Genomic DNA, 18,225 nt, shown 5'->3' on the forward strand with positions numbered 1-18,225 from the left:
CCACTCGTTCCCCGGGGGTGGCTGGCGCGCCCGGCTGTCCTGCCCCGCGCCCAGCTTTCTCAGCCGGGAACAGCCCGAACACTGAGACACCCTGCTGACCACTCAAAGGGCGACAGCCACCTCCCTCCCCAACACTGAGGGTCCCCCCGGGGGCTCTCCCCAGAATGTCAGAAGCTGACACGCAGCCAGTCTCTCTCTCGGGCTGGAAGGTGTGGAGGAACAACAGGGCAGTCACCTGTAGGTGGCAACGCGGGAGGGGAGAGGGAGAGGAGAGGCTGAGGTACTGAAACCAAAAAAGGCCGACGATGGGCTATGCCTGTCACTCTGGAGCCCCTGAGCCAGGCTGGCTGAGCCTGGGTGGGTCCTGTCCCCTGGGGCTTCCCTGTCTTTACTCCCCTGGTGGGGTCCTGCCAGTAACTCCTCTTTTCTAAGTCTGCCCCCACCCCACCGCCTCCAGGAGCCACTGACAACCTGTCTCCTTGAATGCCCCTGCCTCCACCCAGTGCCCCAATGCCTGGGGTTGGGAAATGGGAGCCCTTTTGCATCACCTCATCCGTTTCTCCCTCCCTCCCTGATGCAGTTCACTCTCTGTTTCGACAGAGACTCTCAGACTCACAATTACCGCTCATTACCCTATCGGTGGCTGGGCTCTGAGTCACTGAGGGGAGGGACCTCAGGTTGCCCAGCCCTGTCACCTTCTCCCAATCTAGTATAAGGAGTAGTGACAGGGAGGTGGACTCTGGGAAGGCCTGGAAGTTGAGGACAGGAGACAGAAGGCTGCAGACCCAGAGGGAGGGAGGACAAGGAGTCGGAAGAAGGAGGACAGAGGAGGGCACACAGACGCAGAGCAAGGGCGGCAAGAAGGAGACCCTGGTGGGAGGAAGACACTCTGGAGAGAGAGGGGGCTGGGCAGAGATGAAGTTCCAGGGGTCCCTGGCCTGCCTCCTGCTGGCCCTCTGCCTGGGCAGTGGGGAAGCTGGCGCCCTGCAGAGTGGAGGGGAAAGCGCTGGGACAAATGCTGGGGAGGCCCTTGGCCAAGGGACCAGAGAAGCAGTCGGCACTGGAGTCAGGCAGGTTCCGGGCCTTGGCACAGCAGATGCTTTGGGCAACAGGATCGGGGAAGCAGCCCATGCTCTGGGAAACCCTGGGCATGAGATTGGCAGACAGGTGGAGGATGTCATTCAACATGGAGCAGATGCTGTCCACGGCTCCTGGCAGGGGGCACCCGGTCACAACGGTGCTTGGGTGAGTGGCTGTGGGGCCAGGTGTGGAAATGGGAGGCTGTGGGCTTCTAGGTTGAGATTCTTGGGAAACGGTTGAAAGGATGGATGGATCTCTTACTTGCAGCCTTCTGGGGCAGCTTTCTTCTATGTTCCGCCCCCCTCCTATGCCACCCTGGAGTCCCTCTGCCTGTCTCTCTCCCAGTCTCTCTACAATTTGCTCTGGCTCTTCTCTGTCAGGGTCAGAGATGGTCCCACTAAGTGCAGGTTTGTTATTCTTGCAGGAAACTTCTGGAGGCCATGGCACCTTTGGCTCCCAAGGTGGTCTTGGAGGCCAGGGCCAGGGCAATCCTGGAGGTCTGGGGACTCCGTGGAACCAGGGATACCCTGGAAACTCAGCAGGCAGCTTTGGAACCAACCCTCAGGGAGCCCCCTGGGGTCAAGGAGGCAATGGAGGGCCACCAAACTTTGGGACCAACACTCAGGTAAAGTCACCCCCCAGACCTGCTACCTGCCACCTCCCTCCCTCCAAGCCCACACACTCCACGTGCCTCTCTGGTCCCTCTGGATCCTACACTCAGTCTCACCCTCTCTGCAGGGAGCTGTGGCCCAGCCTGGCTATGGTTCAGTGAGAAGTGGCAACCAGAATGAAGGGGTAAGAGGAAAGGGCTGCGAACGAACGAAGAAGCCACTGGGTGCAGGCTACGGAGAGCTGGGGAAAGAGAAAGAGGAAAGCAAGATGCGGGAGTGGAGGGATTGGGGTGAGAGGAAGAGATGGGGCTGGGCGAGGAGTCTCACGCCTGTAATCCCAGCACTTTCGGAGGCTGAGGCAAGTGGATCACCTGAGGTTAGGAGTTCAAGACTAGCCTGGCCAACATGGTGAAACCCCGTCTCCACTAAAAATACAAAAATCAGCTGGGCGTGGTGGCATGCACCTGTAATCCCAGCCACTTGGGAGGCTGAGGCAGGAGAATCACTTGAACCTGGGAGATGGAGGTTGCAGTGAGCCAAGATGGCATTACTGCATTCCAGCCTGAGCAACAGAGTGAGACCCTGTCTCAAAAAAAAAAAAAAAAAAAAAAAAAAAGAGGAAGAGACGGGCTTGGGTCTGGGCCCGGGGAGGAGGCAGATGGGAAGGGGAGGTGGGAGAAACACGTTAAGAGAAAGGAAGCCAAGCCCTAAAGAACGGGAGAGGCCTGGCCTGTGTCCATGCCTGAGGCCGACATCTCCAAACTCACTGTCCCCTTCCCTCCGCAGTGCACTAACCCCCCACCATCTGGCTCAGGCGGAGGCTCAAGCAACTCTGGGGTGAGTGGAGAGGGGCAACCCGGGAGTTTTGCACCAGGAGGAAATGGAAAAGTTCTGCTCCCCTTAGACTGGGCACCCTGGAATTTCGCCTGGGTGGAGAGGGAGAGAGGTGGGGCCTGTCTTGGTGCTCTGTCTTTAATCCTGGCCCTGCTCCCTTCCTGCCCCTCAGGGAGGCAGCGGCTCACAGTCGGGCAGCAGTGGCAGTGGCAGCAACAGTGACAACAACAGCGGCAGCAGCAGTGGCAACAACGGTGGCAACAGTGGTGGCAGCAGTGGCAACAGCGGCAGCAGCAACAGCAACAATGGTGGCAGCAGCAACAACAATGGTGGCAGTAGAGGTGACAGCGGCAGTGAGTCCTCTTGGGTGAGTTTGGCACCTCTGTGGAAGACTGAGATGGGATAAGGCCCTAGTGCTCCCTGCCGGGAGAGGGCTCCAAGTTTCTCTGAAAGCTGCCGCTGCCCCAGGATGGGCAGTCTCCCTGGCAGTCGTCACTCAGGGGTTCCCTCAGTCTCCTGTTCCCCACCCATGCTGTGCCCCTGACACGCACACTATTATTTCTGCCAGAGCCACCCCACAGCTTCTGACTCTGTATCCCTATTTTCCACTCTGTGATGGTGGGGACGTTATCCCGCCTGTCTAAGCTCTTGCAGTCAAGTCCACTTGGCAAGTCTCAGGAGATCCTGGGGTGGTGGAGAAGAGAGGGGGACATGGGAGAATATGACACTTGTCTGGGAAGCTTCCAGGAGAATGGGGGCAGGACTGTGATCCGGGAGACCAACCGACGCTGACAGAGCGACGGTGCAGACGACATTCACACACGGGGCCCCTGCATGAGTGTGAGGGCAGGAAGGGGCGCTATGACCCTGCAGCTGCCACCCCAGGGCCCCGGGCCTCACTGACTCCAGAGCCGGCAGTCCCTCCAGCCTCCTGGCCAATGGCCTGTCCAACCCCTTGGCTGATGGCGTCTCCCATCCCGTGTCTTGGAGTCGAGCTGGAGAGGGAGCCACATCTAGCTTCCTCGGGGGTCGGGGAAAGGTGTCAGACAGGAGGAGGTGCGTGAACACAAGACGCCAAATAACCTGAGCTGCTCTCATGCCCCGCTCCCGGTACAATCCTCTTCTCCCCCATCTAGGGCAGTTCTGGGAATGGTGACCAAGGCAGCTCCAGCAGCTCCCAGGTGAGGGCTCTCGGGTCCCTTCCACTTTCTGCCCCCTGGTGGCAGGATCGCGGCTACTGCGCGGCCGGGCTCCGGGGGTTCCCACCCCTGGCCTGCGGTGGGCAGCAGCTTAGGTTCCCCAAATCATTGCATAGTTCCGAATACATCCTCGGCCACACCTGGCTTTCTCCATGCTCAGAATAACTTTTTGCAGCGACCAACAGACTAAAGACGGGGAAGGTGTGGAGGCTGGAAAGAGGACTGGAATCTGATTGGGGTTCCAACAAATCTGCAACACCGCTGGGAGCGACTGGGTCCCCTTTAGGTCCTTTAGGACAGCGTTTGAAATCTTGCTTTCCCCTGCAGGGATCCAGTACCGGCTCCTCCTCCGGCAACCACGGTGGGAGCGGCGGAGGAAACGGACGTAAACCCGGGGTGAGTGACTGGCGTGAATCTCCCACCTACCGCGGGAAGAAAAAGGAGAGCAGCTGATGTCACTTGTAGGATCGAGGAGCCAAGGCTCCGCGGAGATGGGGCTGGATGGCCGCGGAGGTGGAGCGGAAGAGGCTCGCCCCAGGGTTAATATGCTCGCATTTGGGGGCTGGGACTTGTCTGGGAGGGGACTGAGGGAAAGCCTCCCCTTTCTCCCCCCGGCAGTGTGAAAACCCAGGGAATGAAGCCCGCGGGACCGGGGGATCTGGGATTCAGGTGAGAGCCAAAGTCTCTTGGGGACTGCAGTTCCTGCCCAGGACTGCGCCCGCTCCTCCTAACTCAGCTCCTTTCAACCCCCTCCTGCCTTGTCTGCAAGGAACTATTTCAGCAGAAGAAACCAAAATGCACTCCTAAAAATGCTAACAATTTCCAAAGTACTAATTAATTGCAAATCTTGCTGTGATATACCTCACCTTATACCACAGATGGGGCTGGGAGAAATCCCATGTAAACCGATCCTGGCACAATTGTCTTAAATGTCCTCCATCCAGCCGGGGAACAGACTGTGGTGAACTCTGGGGGATTCAGAGTGTTTTGGAAAGAACATTCCCCCCAGTTATGCTGGAAATGTGGGCTTTATGTCAGCAACCGTGGTGCTGAGAGTGAGTGTTACTGAGATCTTGTGAAAGGCGGGTTGCTCTAACAGGGCTGAGCGCGTTGCTAACAAGCTCCTGGGTGAGGCTGGTGGGAAAGGACCCACGTGGCCAGGAGTAAGGCCAGACTGGAGGTGCTGGGGCTGAGTAGAGACAACTCTTTTTAGATCATCTATGAGGGATACTAACCTTTTATGGGAACAAACTGGATTTTAAAAAACTTTCTCCCCATTTGTAACCCTCTTTCTAGTTTTTTTTTTTTTTTTTCCTTTTTGAGATGGAGTCTCACTCTGTTGCCCAGGCTGGAGTGCAGTGGTGCAATCTCGGCTCACTGGAACCTCCACCTCCGGGGTTCAAAAGATTCTCTTGCCTCAGCCTCCCAAGTAGCTGGGTTTACAAGCGCCTGCCACCACCCCTGGCTTTTTTTTTTTTTTTTTGTATTTTTAGTAGAGACGGGGCTTCACCATGTTGGCCAGGCTGGTCTCAAACTCCTGACCTCAGGTGATCCGTCCGCCTCGGCCTCTCAAAGTGCTGGGATTACAGGTATGAGCCACTGCACCCGGCCTTTTCTAGTTTTTTAATATACCACAGTTTTAAGTATATAAGTAGTCAAAAAACAGCCATCTTTTCCTCTATGGTTTTTGCTCTTGGTGTACTGCTTTAAGGTTTTTATTTTCTTCTAGCACTATGCATAGTCCTGTAATTTCATTTTTTTCAGTTTAACTGGGATGCATCTGGAGTTTGTTTTCCCGTATTCTGTCCAGTCCCACCCCTCCATCTAACCAGACTTACCCTACACTTTGTATCTGAGCTGTGTGCTCCTTTATGAGGGGGAAAACTGGTTAAAAACAGAGAGGAGGAAACTGATGAGCTAGAACTGAAATTTTCCTCCAAAATGCTTCACTGATATTCCCAGTCCCATGTATTCAAACACTTCAGCCACTGATTTAAAATGCCTCTTGTAAATACCTTAGTATTTTGGGGAGCTTCTGGGAATTCTGTCAGACAAGGACCACACTGCTTTATTTATGGTAGCTTTAGAGTATGTTACTATCTTCCTCTTATCTTCACTCACCATTTATCTTTTCCAGTGTTTTCTTACCTATTCTTAGACTTTTGTCCTTCCAAAAAAAAAAGTCAGTGTTTGAACCAGTTCCAAAAGACAGTGCCATTAGGATTGTTAGAGGAATCATTAAATCAATACATTAATTTTTGGAGATGGCCTCAGGATCTTAAACAGGGGTCTGTGTTTCTTTGTCTCACCCTGCAGGACTCCAGAGGAGAGGGAGCTTCCAGCAACACGAGGGTAAGAGGATGGTAGACCTGGGGGCAGAGACTGTACCAGTAGTAAGTGGGATAGAGGTAGGTTCTCCAGGAGCAATACTGGCAGACAGGTGTCCCATATCCCTGCCAGTTCTACATGAGAGCTCTGGGAATGAGGAAGTACTGATGGGTCTGGAATTCACCATGTTTCACAGCAGATAAAGCAGGACTCCAGAGGAGCCCACCTCTCCCTTAAGAGGGGACCAGCCAGTCTACTCTACGCCACCTCAGCCCCTACTGGCTCTCCAGCTAGCATCCCCTTTTCTTACTAATGCCAATCAGCCCAGACAGGGTCCTTCAGTTTGAATCAATTTAGTGCAACAGCCTGGCTCACTCCAGCTCCCAAGCCAGGGGAGAATTCAGATGCCTTGCTGGCAAAGCCCTCGCTGATGGATTTTGGGTGGCTTGCAGAAATGAACATAAACAGAGATGGCAATGTTATCTATGGACATTGTAAGTGAGCAGCCGCCCGACCCACAGGAGCTCGAAATGAGATCGCAGGGCAGATGGAGCTTCCCTGAGACAAGGACCTCTTTCTCGGGGCTCTGGGAAGTCCTCTGTCACGCTCATGTCTCAGTCCCCCGATTCAGGAACCCCTCGTGACACCCTGCTTCCCTGCCCTCTCATCCCCCCGCCCGCCTGCCTCCCCACCAACTCCTCTCCATTTTCTGTCTCCCTAGGAAGTAAGCAAAGAGGGCAATCACCTCCTTGGAGGCTCTGGAGACAATGATCAGGTGAGCTTAGGGGCAGGCAGGGTTGGCTTTAGGAGAAGAGATGGTGAAGCATGCTAAGATCCTGGGAAAAGAAACAAAAATGTCAGTTTCTTCTTGCAAGCTGCTCTAAATCTGTGTCCAGTAACCATCAGGAGACCAAAACAGGGGTCTTGGATCCCCATCTCCCTCTTTGGTTCATTCCTTCCTTCCTGCCTTTTGATTTGGATCAGAGCTATGTTACTTTTGTAACGGGAAAAAACAGATAAAAGTAACAGAAGAATGGTCAAGGGGATTTCCATACTTAGGGAGGCAGTGTTGAGAAGGAGAAAGTCACTGAACTTTGAGGTAGAAGATGGGGTTTCAAAAGCCAGCTCTGACCAGGCATCAGCATAACTGTAATCCCAGCGCTTTGGGAGGCTGAGGTGTGGGGATCATTTGAGCCCAGGAGTTTGAGACCAGCCTGAGCAATATAGCAAGACGCTGTCTCTACTTTACAAAAAGAAAATAATAGGCCGGGCACAGTGGTTCACACCTATAATCCCAGCCTAGGATTTGAGAGGCCGAGGTGGGTGGATCATCTGAGGTCAGGAGTTCAAAAACAGCCTGGCCAACATAGTGAAACCCCATCTCTACTAAAAATATAAAATTAGCCTGTCATGGTGGCACATGCCTGTAATCCCAGCTACTTGGGAGGCTGAGGCATGAGAATCGCTTGAACCTGGGAGGTGGAGATTGCAGTGAGCCGAGATTGTGCCATTACACTCCAGCCTGGGCAACAAGAGCAAAACTCCATTTCAAACAAACAAAAACAAAAAAAGAAAGGAAAATAATATATATATATTTTTTTGAGACCAAGTCTCGCTCGGTGGCCCAGGCTGGAGTGCAGTGGCACAATCTCGGCTCACTGAAAGCTCTGCCTCCTGGGTTCATGCCATTCTCCTGCTTCAGCCTCCCGGGTAACTGGGACTACAGGCGCCCGCCACCACACCCGGCTAATTTTTTTTTTTTTTTTGTATTTTTAGTAGAGACGGGGTTTCACTGTGTTAGCCAGGATGGTCTCGATCTCCTGACCTCGTGATCTGCCCATCTCGGTCTCCCAAAGTGCTGGGATTGCAGGCATGAGCCACTGTGCCCAGCCTCAAAAAAATTTAAGATATATATTAAAAACACCACCAGCTCTATCATGTCATCTGTGTATCTTCAGGCAGGTCAGCTAACCTCTCTGAGCCTGAGCTTCCTCCGGTAAAATGAGGACAGTGAAGCCTGACTCACGCAGCCTTCAGTTACTCTACAGCTTTCTGTGTCACCACCAGACCAAGGCGTTGTGGAGTCCAGACTCTGGAGGCAGACGCTGCATAATGCATGGTGCTTGGTGTGCCGTGGGACTGCGCGTCAACTAATCTCATTACTTGGGGTGTTTTGGGGACAGAATAGGGTGAAGGCAAGAATCTGAATATTGAGATTTGGGGGACTGAGTGGGGTTCCATGGGAGCAAGCCATTCTAAGAAGGCTTTCCTAGGTGAACTTTTAGGTGCTGTGTAAGGAAGAGAAGGCGGCTTTACAGAGAGGAGGACAGGAAGCCTGGACCGAGGTGGGGATGAAGCAATCCGGGGCAGGTTGACAGGTGGCAGGCATGATAGGACGCATAAGCCTTGGACATCGGTCCCCCTTTTCCCCACCCAGGGGCAAGGGTCCAGCTGGGGCAGCAGAGGAGGTGACGCTGTTGGTGGAGTCAATACTGTGGTGAGTGGAGGCGACACTCCACCTTGGGCTGGGACCATGGTGCCTTCCTCGCCTCCCCTCCTGCCACTCACATCTCCCGCCTCTGGCTCACAAAGTGGGTTCTTCGTCTCATTCCATTTCTCCTTGATTCCATAGAACTCTGAGACATCTCCTGGGATGTTTAACTTTGACACTTTCTGGAAGGTGAGTTCTGCGAGATGGCCCTGTTCACTTGCATTGGGAAACCCCCTGCCCTTGGCCCCACAGGCTGGAGTCCTCTTTCCAAACCTACAGTCAGCAGTGGCCCTGGACCTCTCTCAGCCGATTACCTTATGACTCAATTTGGCCATTCTTCTTTTTGTTTCCTCCGCAGAATTTTAAATCCAAGCTGGGTTTCATTAACTGGGACGCCATAAGCAAGGTAAGGGCTGGAAGGCCGTGTGATCCCAATCTCCGTCAGAGAGGGGTATAGGGAAGAAAGCTAAACCTCCGCTCGGTGAGCTGGGGAAACAGTGACCCTGGCTACTAAGGGAGCATTTAGACCAGTGCTGAAAACAAAAACTAAACCCACTGGGGGTGGAGGAGGGAGGACAGAGGAGGCCCGAAAAGAGGGGCAGAATCTGGAGCAGTTGGGATTGAGGATGAGTGGAGGGAATGGGCTTCTTTGCTGCTTCAACACATAGACCCGAGCAGGTCCCGAACCTCAGTTCCCCCTTTGAGATGGGGAAGGTTAAGGGGAGAGTAGGTTGACTCCTAGAGGGTACATAGAATGAGGAGGGAGGCGGAGCTAAGACGCCCCGAGAGGATGGACACCCAGAGAAAGGAACCAGCAGTGGCCGACAGCCTCAGGGGTGACAGGCACTAGTCTCTCCCACACAAACAAAAACACAGCTGGGGTGCAGAACCCCTCCCTTCTTCCTCCCTGCCCACACTTCCCTCCTGCAGGGGAACCCCTGGCCAGGCTGCTTTGATACCTGAGTAGCAGAGGCACGTCTAGAGGAGAGGGGGACTGGACTGGAAGGGAGGGGAGGAAGGACAGACAGACAACCCACACAGACACACCCCCGGCAGAAGCTGCGACTGGTGATGAGAGGATGGGTTTCTGAGCCACTATTTTTTTTTTTTTAAGAATATGAATTAGTTTAAACATGGAGAGACTTCACATAATGATTTGGATTTCGGGTTTCTTTCAAAAACTTTGGCAACACTGGATTCCATTTCCACGGGGTGGGGTTAGGCGAGAGCTGAGAAACAGCTGCTGCTTGGCCCAGGTAGGGTGTGTAGGGAATAGGTGGGAGGGTCACTCTCTAGTGGCCAGACTGTCCCTACCTGTCATAGTCATTTTAGCCACCCAACTGATCCCTGTGAGCAGTGGAGTTTCTGGCCTTTAATGTAAAAGAAAGAAGACTGGGCTCAGGAAAATCGAAGTCTGACGTTTTAGGAAGAAGGTTGAGGAGACAGGAGAGTGCAGATGTTCCCACCCAGCTACAGTGGATTCATGTTCTCTCTTTCTTTCTCTTTTATTTATTTATTTATTTATTTATTTATTTATTTTTTGTGAGACCGAGTCTCGCTTTGTCACCCAGGTTGGAGTGCAGTGGTTTGATCTCGGCTCACTGCAACCTCTGCCTCCCGGGTTCAAGCGATTCTCCTGCCTCAGCTTCTCCAGTAGCTGGGTTTACAGGTGCCCACCACCACGCCCGGCTAATTTTTGTCTTTTTAGTAGAGATAGGGTTTCACTATGTTGGCCAGGCTGGTCTCGAACTCCTGATCTCCAGTGATCTGCCCACCTTGGCCTCCCAAAGCGTTGGGATTACAGGCGTGAGCCACTGCATCCGGCCTCTCTGTTTCATAGAGAACGGTTTCTGGTAGAAACAAGACTCTTTCCCGGGTCACAGGGAACTTAGGGTCTGATGGGAGCCGGGGCACATACAGACACTTCCCAGAGAACCAGGACAGACAGCGTGCCATTTTTGCCCATCTAGGGCGGCAGTTGAGGGAGTGATCGCAGTGAGGCAGGATTCATCTGGGCCAGCTCCTCAGGAGGCAGATCTCCTAGAAAGCAGGCAGGGCAGAGGTGAGCAGGGCAGAGGGTGGAGCCCCGCTCTCCACAGTGGGGCGAGGGAGCTGAGGACTTCAGCCAGGGTGAGGAGGGAGCAGAGGGGAACACAGGGTAATGTTCCTGACGAGGCAGGGGGTTCTCAAGCCCACGCCGGGATATCTGGGTTTGTTTGGATAGCGGGGCAAAAAGGTCCCTGTAGATTTCTGGAGCAGGGATCTTTTATACCCTTGCATCGGCTCACGATGTCCCGGAATTCCTGTTCCTCAAGCTCTCTCTTTAGAACCCATTTCTGGCCAGACGCGGTGGCTCACGCCTATAATCCTAGCACTTTGGGAGGCCAAGGCTGGCGGATCACTTGAAGTCAGGAGTCTGAAACCAGCCTGGCCAATGTGGCCCATCTCTACTAAAAATACAAAAATTAGCCAGGTGTGGTGGCGGGCGCCTGTAGTCCCAGCTACTTGGGAGGCTGAGGCAGGAGAATCGCTTGAACCCAGTCGGCGGAGGTTGCAGTGAGCTGAGATCGTGCCATTGCACTCCAGCCTGGGTGACAGAGCGAGACTCCATTTCCAAAAAAAAAAAAAAAAAAAGAACCTATTTCTTTGCCCAGGACCAGAGGAGCTCTCGCATCCCGTGACCTCCAGACAAGGAGCCACCAGATGAATGGGAGCCCCCTACTCCCTTCTTAAAACACCACTCTCTCATCACTAATCTCAGCCCTTGCCCTTGAAATAAACCTTAGCTGCCCTAAACTCCTGGTCTCTGCTCCTTTCTTACGTCTCCGCTGTTGTCCGGGGTGGTGTGGAAGGGGTGACTGCAGCCCGCAGCTTTGGGAAATGGGATGGAGGAGGCCCAGCAGGTGGAAAGGGGATGCTCTGAGGCAGGTCCTAGTCTTGAGGTTTTGCTAGAATTAGGTTCTGCTGGAGGCTGGGGAACTTGGGATAGAGAACATTGTATGCTCTGGGACAGGGAGAGTTGGTTAGTGACTCTCTCTCTCCCTGTGTTTCCAAACATGGTTTTCTGGTGTCCCTAAAGACTCCCAGCTCCTCCCGTTCCAAACCTTAGTCACAATGACATTCTGAAGGCTGAGGAAGGGCAGTAGCAGGAGGAGGGGTGGGTGAGCGTGCCCAGGCTCTCTGCTAACCTGCTCACCGCCTTTCATCCACAGAACAAAGTCCCACCCCCCAGCACCCGAGCCCTCCTCTACTTCAGCCGACTCTGGGAGGTAGGAGAATTCTTGCTGTTTGAAGAATGGGGGCCTGGCCCTCCCGACTCCCCAAGCCTCCCTCAAGGCAGCCACCCTGTGCTCCCACCACCTGTCTCCAAACTCCCTCTCTTTTCATTTTTGAGATAGCTCATCTAAATCTTATCGCCCAAATCTTATCACCAATACCATCTCAAGTGCTGACACCCTCAATCTCCCACGTGCTTACCTTCCTCCAACCCCAAACCACACCCGAAAGCTTCTTCCTACCCGAGATCTGGAGACTACCCCAATTTGCTGCACAGACCACCCCCTGGGTTCTGCCTCCCCGGCCCACTCCGCCCTCCTTCTCCCTGCAGGATTTCAAACACAACACTCCTTTCCTCAACTGGAAAGCAATTATTGAGGTAAGGGGGCAGGACTTCTCAGCTCTGGGACACGGGGTTCGGGGCCCTGGGCGAGCCGCTGACCCAGGTGTCTGTCCCAGTTTCTTCCCCTCCCTTCCCACTTTCCCAGGCTTTGTGCAATCCCAAGTGGGGGCGGGGTGAGAGGGAGAAGCTGTGAGTCACTGAGGAGCAGGGTGGGAGGACCTCCCTAGGATAAAAGCCAAGGCCAAGAGCTGGGGCTTCCACAAGCACATGAACATGAAGCTGGCCACTGCCTCTGCTCTGCTCCTGCTCCTGCTGGGCCTGGCCTGGACCCAGGGGAGCCACGGCTGGGTGGGTACCGCAGGGTGCGCAGGTGCAGGGAGAGCACGTTGTGGGGAAGAAGGGTTCTAGGCTGGGGCATGGGGAGGACAGCTGAGGGGGAATGGGAAGGCAGTATGCAGGGGTCAGGTCCCTGTCTAGTGGAGGCAACTGCTGAGGGTCTGAAGACCTGGGTCAGGGAGGATGGGCCGGACCTCTGGACCATGCCAAAGACCACACTCCAACTGTGCATGGCCAGTAGCCTTTGAGAAACAGGACCCGTGGGCACTGAGGTAAGGGCTGCCTGCTCCCGCGTCTACATGTGCCAAGTACATGAGGCTGGACAGGTGGGGCCCTGTGAAGGGGGAGGTCGACTTCAGCTGAGTGCGGTCATGCATGCGTGTGTGAACAGGGTGGCAGGTTGTCTGATGTTTCACGAAGAACCAGGATGCTGATCTCTAATTGTAACTAATTTAATTTTTAAGTGGACCGAGCAAAAAATATCTGGAGGCCCATGGTCAACCAGTTTGTGACCTCAGGGTTAGGGCTTGCAGTGGGGTTTAGGTTCAAGGTCAGGTATGGATAAGGCAGAGTGAATGCTGGAGTCAGGACTTCACTGTCACTTTGTGTGTGTGTGTGTGTGTGGCAGGGCGGAGGGTCCAAGTGGAGAAGCTGTGATGACTTATCAACGCTTAGTTTCTCCTCCTGTGCTGGGGCTGGGGGTGTCCGGCGCATCTGCAGTGTCTTAAGTTGCTTTATCTGTTTTCTTGTATTTCTCATTTTTTGCTTCCTGCAGCCCAGAGCTAACCTAAGCATGCAGCTTCTGCAGATAACAGCCCCTCCCTCAAGCACCCTGTGGGGCATGGCATCGGTGTGCAGGGACTAAGGGCCTACGGGCATAGCAGCAGGACTTGGTGCAGGCAGAAGGCGAGCTGGGCTGCGGTGCCTGGGTCTGCCCCAAAGGAGCCTGCGTGGCTGCCGCTCACTTGTTCTAGCTCAGTCTCAGGCTGGAGCTGCCAACTCTCCCAGGGCACGGGTAGGGAAGGAGTTGCCAAACCTGGTTCTCTCCCTGGCTCCCAACGCTGAGTGTGGCAATCTGTCGTCTATCTATCTGGGCCAACAGCTTCTCCAGGCTCACTGCCTTCTCTATAGGTAGCATGTGGAAAGGGTGGGGTGAGGGAGAAACTGGGGCTCCGGAAGCCCGGCAAGGCCCGCACGACTGCAGAGGCGAAAACTGTGGCCCTTTCTTCCTTTCAGGGTGCGGACCCGTCATCACTGCAGAAACGCGCAGGCGGCGCCGATCAGGTGAGTCTCTGTCCACAGGTTCCCCTGCAGGGCCCTTGGTCCCCCTTGGCCTTGCTCCCAGGTCTGGGCAATCTGAAATTCTCTTTGCCCCCACCCCCCACCGCATTCAATGGCGTTCTCAGCCGGGTGCAGGCTGGTAGGAGGTGGCAGCTGTAACTTCCAAGGTGAGACATCTACCACGGACCCACTGGGTTAGGTCCTGGAGCTTCTTTTCTTGGTCTCCTACCCTCATCTCCCAAGTAACACTTGAAGAGTTGGGAGAGGACTCGAGGGCAGGGTGAGGAGGAGGAGAAGGTGGTGGCCTTTTGGGCTAGAACAGTAAAGGCAGGTGAGGGTGTGGGCCCTGGCTGGCTGGAGGAGATTCTATAAAAGAAAACACGTGACACGAGGGGAGAAGGCAGGCGTTTTAAGAAAGGTTCGGTCCAGGCAGGAAGGTGGAATGTTTATTCCAGAGCAAAATGGCCTTCTTCCGTCTGTTCTAACCCCCACGCCCACTTCTTCCACAGAACTACAATTATAACCAGCATGCGTATCCCACTGCCTATGGTGGGCAGTACTCAGTCAAGACCCCTGCAAAGGTGAGACCTGCAACCGCCCTGTCTTCCCACGGGGGGCTCTGCATGGGGGATGGGGAGAGAGGCTTTCACTGCCCGGGTCCTCTCGGTTGGTTGCCTGAGGCTGGATCCCGCTCTCTTTGCGTCCAGGCCTCCCCACCCTTTTGCAAGGGAGACTCGGGTTCCCTGAGACAGTTTGGAAGTGAAAGGCAGGAGGGTTCAATGCTCCTCACACCCACTCAGTCAGAAAAGGTTAAAAAGGAGCAGCAGCAACAGAGAAAACTGAGAACCAACACCCTCTCCAAGAAGAATATGGGCTCTAAAAACTCATGACACTGGCCGGGCGCAGTGCCTCACGCCTGTAATCCCAGCACTTTGCGAGGCCAAGGTGGGTGGATCACGAGGTCAGGAGTTCAAGACCACCTGGCTGACATGGTGAAACCCCGTCTCTACTAAAAACACAAAAATTAGCCGGACATGGTGGTGCGCGCCTGTAGTCCCAGCTATTTGGGAGGCTGAGGCAGGAGAATTGCTTGAATCCAGGAGGTGGAGGTGGAGGTTGCAGTGAGTTGAGATGGCACCACTGCACTCCAGCCTGAGCAACAGAGCAAGACTCCGTCTAGAAAAAAAAAAAAAAAAAATCACGACACCTGCAAACACACAAGCAGCTCTTCCTCACAGGTTCCCTCTCTGTGGACGTTTTTTGGGGAAGATGGAATGGAGAGCGAGGAAAACAGACTAGCGCTTAGGGGCCAGCCAGGGAATGGATGGTTGGTGGGAAAATGGATGCTTTATTCCACAAAGGAAATGAAAGGAAAAAATACGTGAAAATGTGGTTTCATTCTGTTGCAATGAAGGCAATCTCGTAACATCAGTAAATGAATATGCTAAGTGCAAATTCGGCTGACAAAGCAACAGCAGGCTGGGTATTTCCATCTCTCACGACAATAAAGTCCTCGCCTTGGGGAGTGGACCTTCCACTGAGAGAAACTACAGGCCGGTGAGAGGAGGGACATGCAGCTTCTACTGCCTGTGGCTTCTACTCTGCCGGGTTATCTGTGGCCAATGTCTACCCACCTGGCAGGCCGAAGGGAGGCCTATCCTCTTTTGACCCCCTTGGTCAGTATGTGCCCAGGAATCAAGTTCAATATCATCTTGGATCTAGTGCACTTAGGATGATAAATGTGCTGGGAAACCAACTCCACAGTCTGAATGTCCACAGTCAGACTGGAGAACCTTGGTGATAGCCCTGGTGTGAGCCTGCCCTTGCCGCTGGGTCCTTCGTGAGCCCGGAGGCCATGGCAGGGTACAGGGAGGCCATGAACCCCACATCACTTTCCTTTGATCTTTTCACAGGGGGGAGTCTCGCCTTCTTCCTCGGTGAGTATGGGGGCCTGATCTTCATCTGGCTGGAGAGAGAAGGGGCCTGAGGCCAGAGGGTGTGGAAGGGACCCTGTGGTGACCACTCAGACTTTCTCTTTTTCCGGCAGGCTTCCCGGGTGCAACCTGGCCTGCTGCAGTGGGTGAAGTTTTGGTAGGTGAGTGTCAGAGTGGGCCGCACCAGGCCACATCCTGGGAGCGGATGCACAGTCACCCCAGGGCAGGGCCAGGATCTTGGTATATCCTCAGATCTCAGTGGGCAGCGACATGAAGTCAGGTATGCCCTGCGTGGATGCTCTAAAGGTGTTAAGGCAGAGGGGAGCTCATGGTGGGGTGTGGAGAAAGACCCATGATAAAATGATCTAGGGCCGGGTGCGGTGACTCATGCTTATAACCTCTGTACTTTGTGAGGCTGGGGTGGGAAGATCACTTGAGGCTGGGAGTTTGAGTCCAGACTGGGCAATATAGCAAGACCCCATCTCTAGAAAAGCAAAACAAACCAAAACAAACCATTCCAGCCCGGGAAACATGGCAAAACCCCGTCTCTACTAAAAATACAAAAAATTAGGCAGGTGAGATGGTGTATGACTGTAATCCCAGCTACTCTGGAGGCTGAGGTGGGATAATCACCTGAGCTTGGGAGGTTGAGGCTGCAGTGAACTGCGATCGTGCCACTGCACTCCAGCCTGGACAAACAAACAAATGAAATGAAAAAAACCAAACAAACAGAAAGATTAGCTGGGCATGGTGGCACATGCCTGTAGTCCCAGCTACTTGAAGGCTGAGGCAGAACAATCGCTTGAGCCCAGGAGTTCAAAACTGCAGTGAGCTATGATCACACCACTGCACTCTAGTCTGGGCAACAGAGGGAGACCCTGTCTCTAAAAAAAGAAAGAAAGAAAGACACAGAGAGAGAGAGAGAGAGAAAGAGAGAAAGAAACAAAGGAAGAGATAAAGGAAGAAAGAAAATGACCTAGGACCATCAGAAAGCACCCTAAGGTGGGACCACATAGGCACAGCTCTGAGAAGAGAAGATGGTGTTCTAGATGAATCACAGGGGCGGGGATAGAGATGTTGCAGGGGAACTGTAGAGAAAAGAGCCTCCTGGTGGAAAGGTTCAGAGGCAGGACGCAGCGAGGCTGCAGGGGCGAGAGGTGACAGCTTAGCTTGGCAGAACCACAAACTTTGTTTTAGGTGAAGCAAAAGTGAGGGGCACCACAGGTGAACAGGTTGGACAGCAAAAGAATGGTGGGCGCCCAGACACTGGGTGAAAAGATGCCCCGTTTCCGCAGGCTTAGGAATGGCCACATGCTACTATTTGATTTTCTTTCTTCTAGGCAATTTCTTCCAACCACCAGCGAGGCCCCGAAAAGCACTGGTAGTCAGGGAGCTCCTCTCCTTGGCCCCCAGCCTGTACCAGCCCTGGCCCGGCTGCTGCACCTCTGTTTCCTAGGCTGGGGACCCAGCTTGTATCTCCTTGTTTCCTCTCACTGCACTGTGGGGCTTCAGTGACCACCAGCCTCGTTGGATACACCAGCATCTTTCTCTACCTGCTCCCTTTTGTGACCTGAAGTCACTGTGACAGTTCTCCAGGAAGGAGGAGCTTCCTACTTTTGAGTCTCTCTGTGGAAATAAAACATGAGTCTTGTTTCCCTATGACTTTCTCAAATTTTATTCTTTAATGCTATGTTGATGGCCTGGCTCAGGGAGGATGGAAGAGTGATTTAGGGGCAGCTAATCTGCCTGAAACTGGTATAAGGCACAGAGGCCGAGAGAGATGAGACCTGGGTTTTATTTCTGACAAGCAGCCTGCATCGTGCATCAGTTTCCTCATCTGTTAAAAAAAAAACAAAAAACAAAAAACATTAACCAACCTATATCTGAATACCATTTTTTTTTTTTTTTTGAGACAGAGTCTCGCTCTGTCGCCAAGGCTGGAGTGCAGTGGCGCGATCTTGGCTCACTGCAAGCTCTGCCTCCCGGGTTCACGCCGTTCTCCTGCCTCAGCCTCCTGAGCAGCTGGGACTACAGGCACCCGCCACCGCGCCCGGCTAATTTTTTGTATTTTTAGTAGAGACAGGGTTTCACTATGGTCTCGATCTCCTGACCTCGTGATCCGCCCGCCTCGGCCTCCCGAAGTGCTGGGATTACAGGCGTGAGCCACCGCGCCCGGCCGCCATTCTTTTTTTTTTTTTTTTTTTTTTTTCCGAGACGGAGTCTGGCTCTGTCGCCCAGGCTGGGGGGCAGTGGCCGGATCTCAGCTCACTGCAAGCTCCGCCTCCCGGGTTTACGCCATTCTCCTGCCTCAGCCTCCGGAGTAGCTGGGACTACAGGTGCCCGCCACCTCGCCCGGCTAGTTTTTTGTATTTTTTAGTAGAGACGGGTTTTCACCGTGTTAGCCAGGATGGTCTCGATCTCCTGACCTAGTGATCTGCCCGTCTCGGCCTCCCAAAGTGCTGGGATTACAGGCTTGAGCCACCGCGCCCGGCCTTTTTTTTTTTTTTTTTTT

The 18,225-nt window shown here is 53.8% G+C and overlaps 1 protein-coding gene across 4 annotated transcripts; it reads left to right on the plus strand.

Moving 5' to 3' along the window:
- The first annotated feature begins 756 nt into the window (after window positions 1–756).
- DMKN (dermokine) lies at window positions 757–17,372 on the plus strand. Of its 4 annotated transcripts, XM_037991539.2 has the most exons (18): window positions 757–1,245; window positions 1,505–1,705; window positions 1,819–1,875; window positions 2,478–2,528; window positions 4,052–4,120; window positions 4,343–4,393; window positions 6,041–6,076; window positions 6,774–6,827; window positions 8,490–8,549; window positions 8,685–8,732; window positions 8,902–8,949; window positions 11,756–11,812; window positions 12,151–12,198; window positions 13,735–13,782; window positions 14,289–14,360; window positions 15,693–15,716; window positions 15,827–15,874; window positions 17,054–17,372. In XM_037991539.2, the coding sequence occupies exons 1-17, from the start codon at window positions 916–918 to the stop codon at window positions 15,872–15,874; spliced, it is 1,302 nt and encodes a 433-aa protein (XP_037847467.1). In that variant the 5' UTR covers window positions 757–915; the 3' UTR covers window positions 17,054–17,372. The 4 variants fall into 4 exon arrangements, with proteins under 4 accessions (XP_037847467.1, XP_037847471.1, XP_037847472.1 ...); XM_037991543.2 differs by lacking the exons at window positions 757–1,245; window positions 1,505–1,705; window positions 1,819–1,875; ... (9 more) ...; window positions 15,827–15,874; window positions 17,054–17,372 and adding exons at window positions 3,832–3,933; window positions 11,198–11,577; XM_007996367.2 differs by lacking the exons at window positions 757–1,245; window positions 1,505–1,705; window positions 1,819–1,875; ... (8 more) ...; window positions 11,756–11,812; window positions 12,151–12,198 and adding an exon at window positions 12,392–12,510.
- Window positions 17,373–18,225: the final 853 nt, after the last annotated feature.

The sequence above is a fragment of the Chlorocebus sabaeus genome, chromosome 6 (genome assembly GCF_047675955.1).
Source record: "Chlorocebus sabaeus isolate Y175 chromosome 6, mChlSab1.0.hap1, whole genome shotgun sequence".
Classification (NCBI taxonomy): Eukaryota; Metazoa; Chordata; class Mammalia; order Primates; family Cercopithecidae; genus Chlorocebus; species Chlorocebus sabaeus.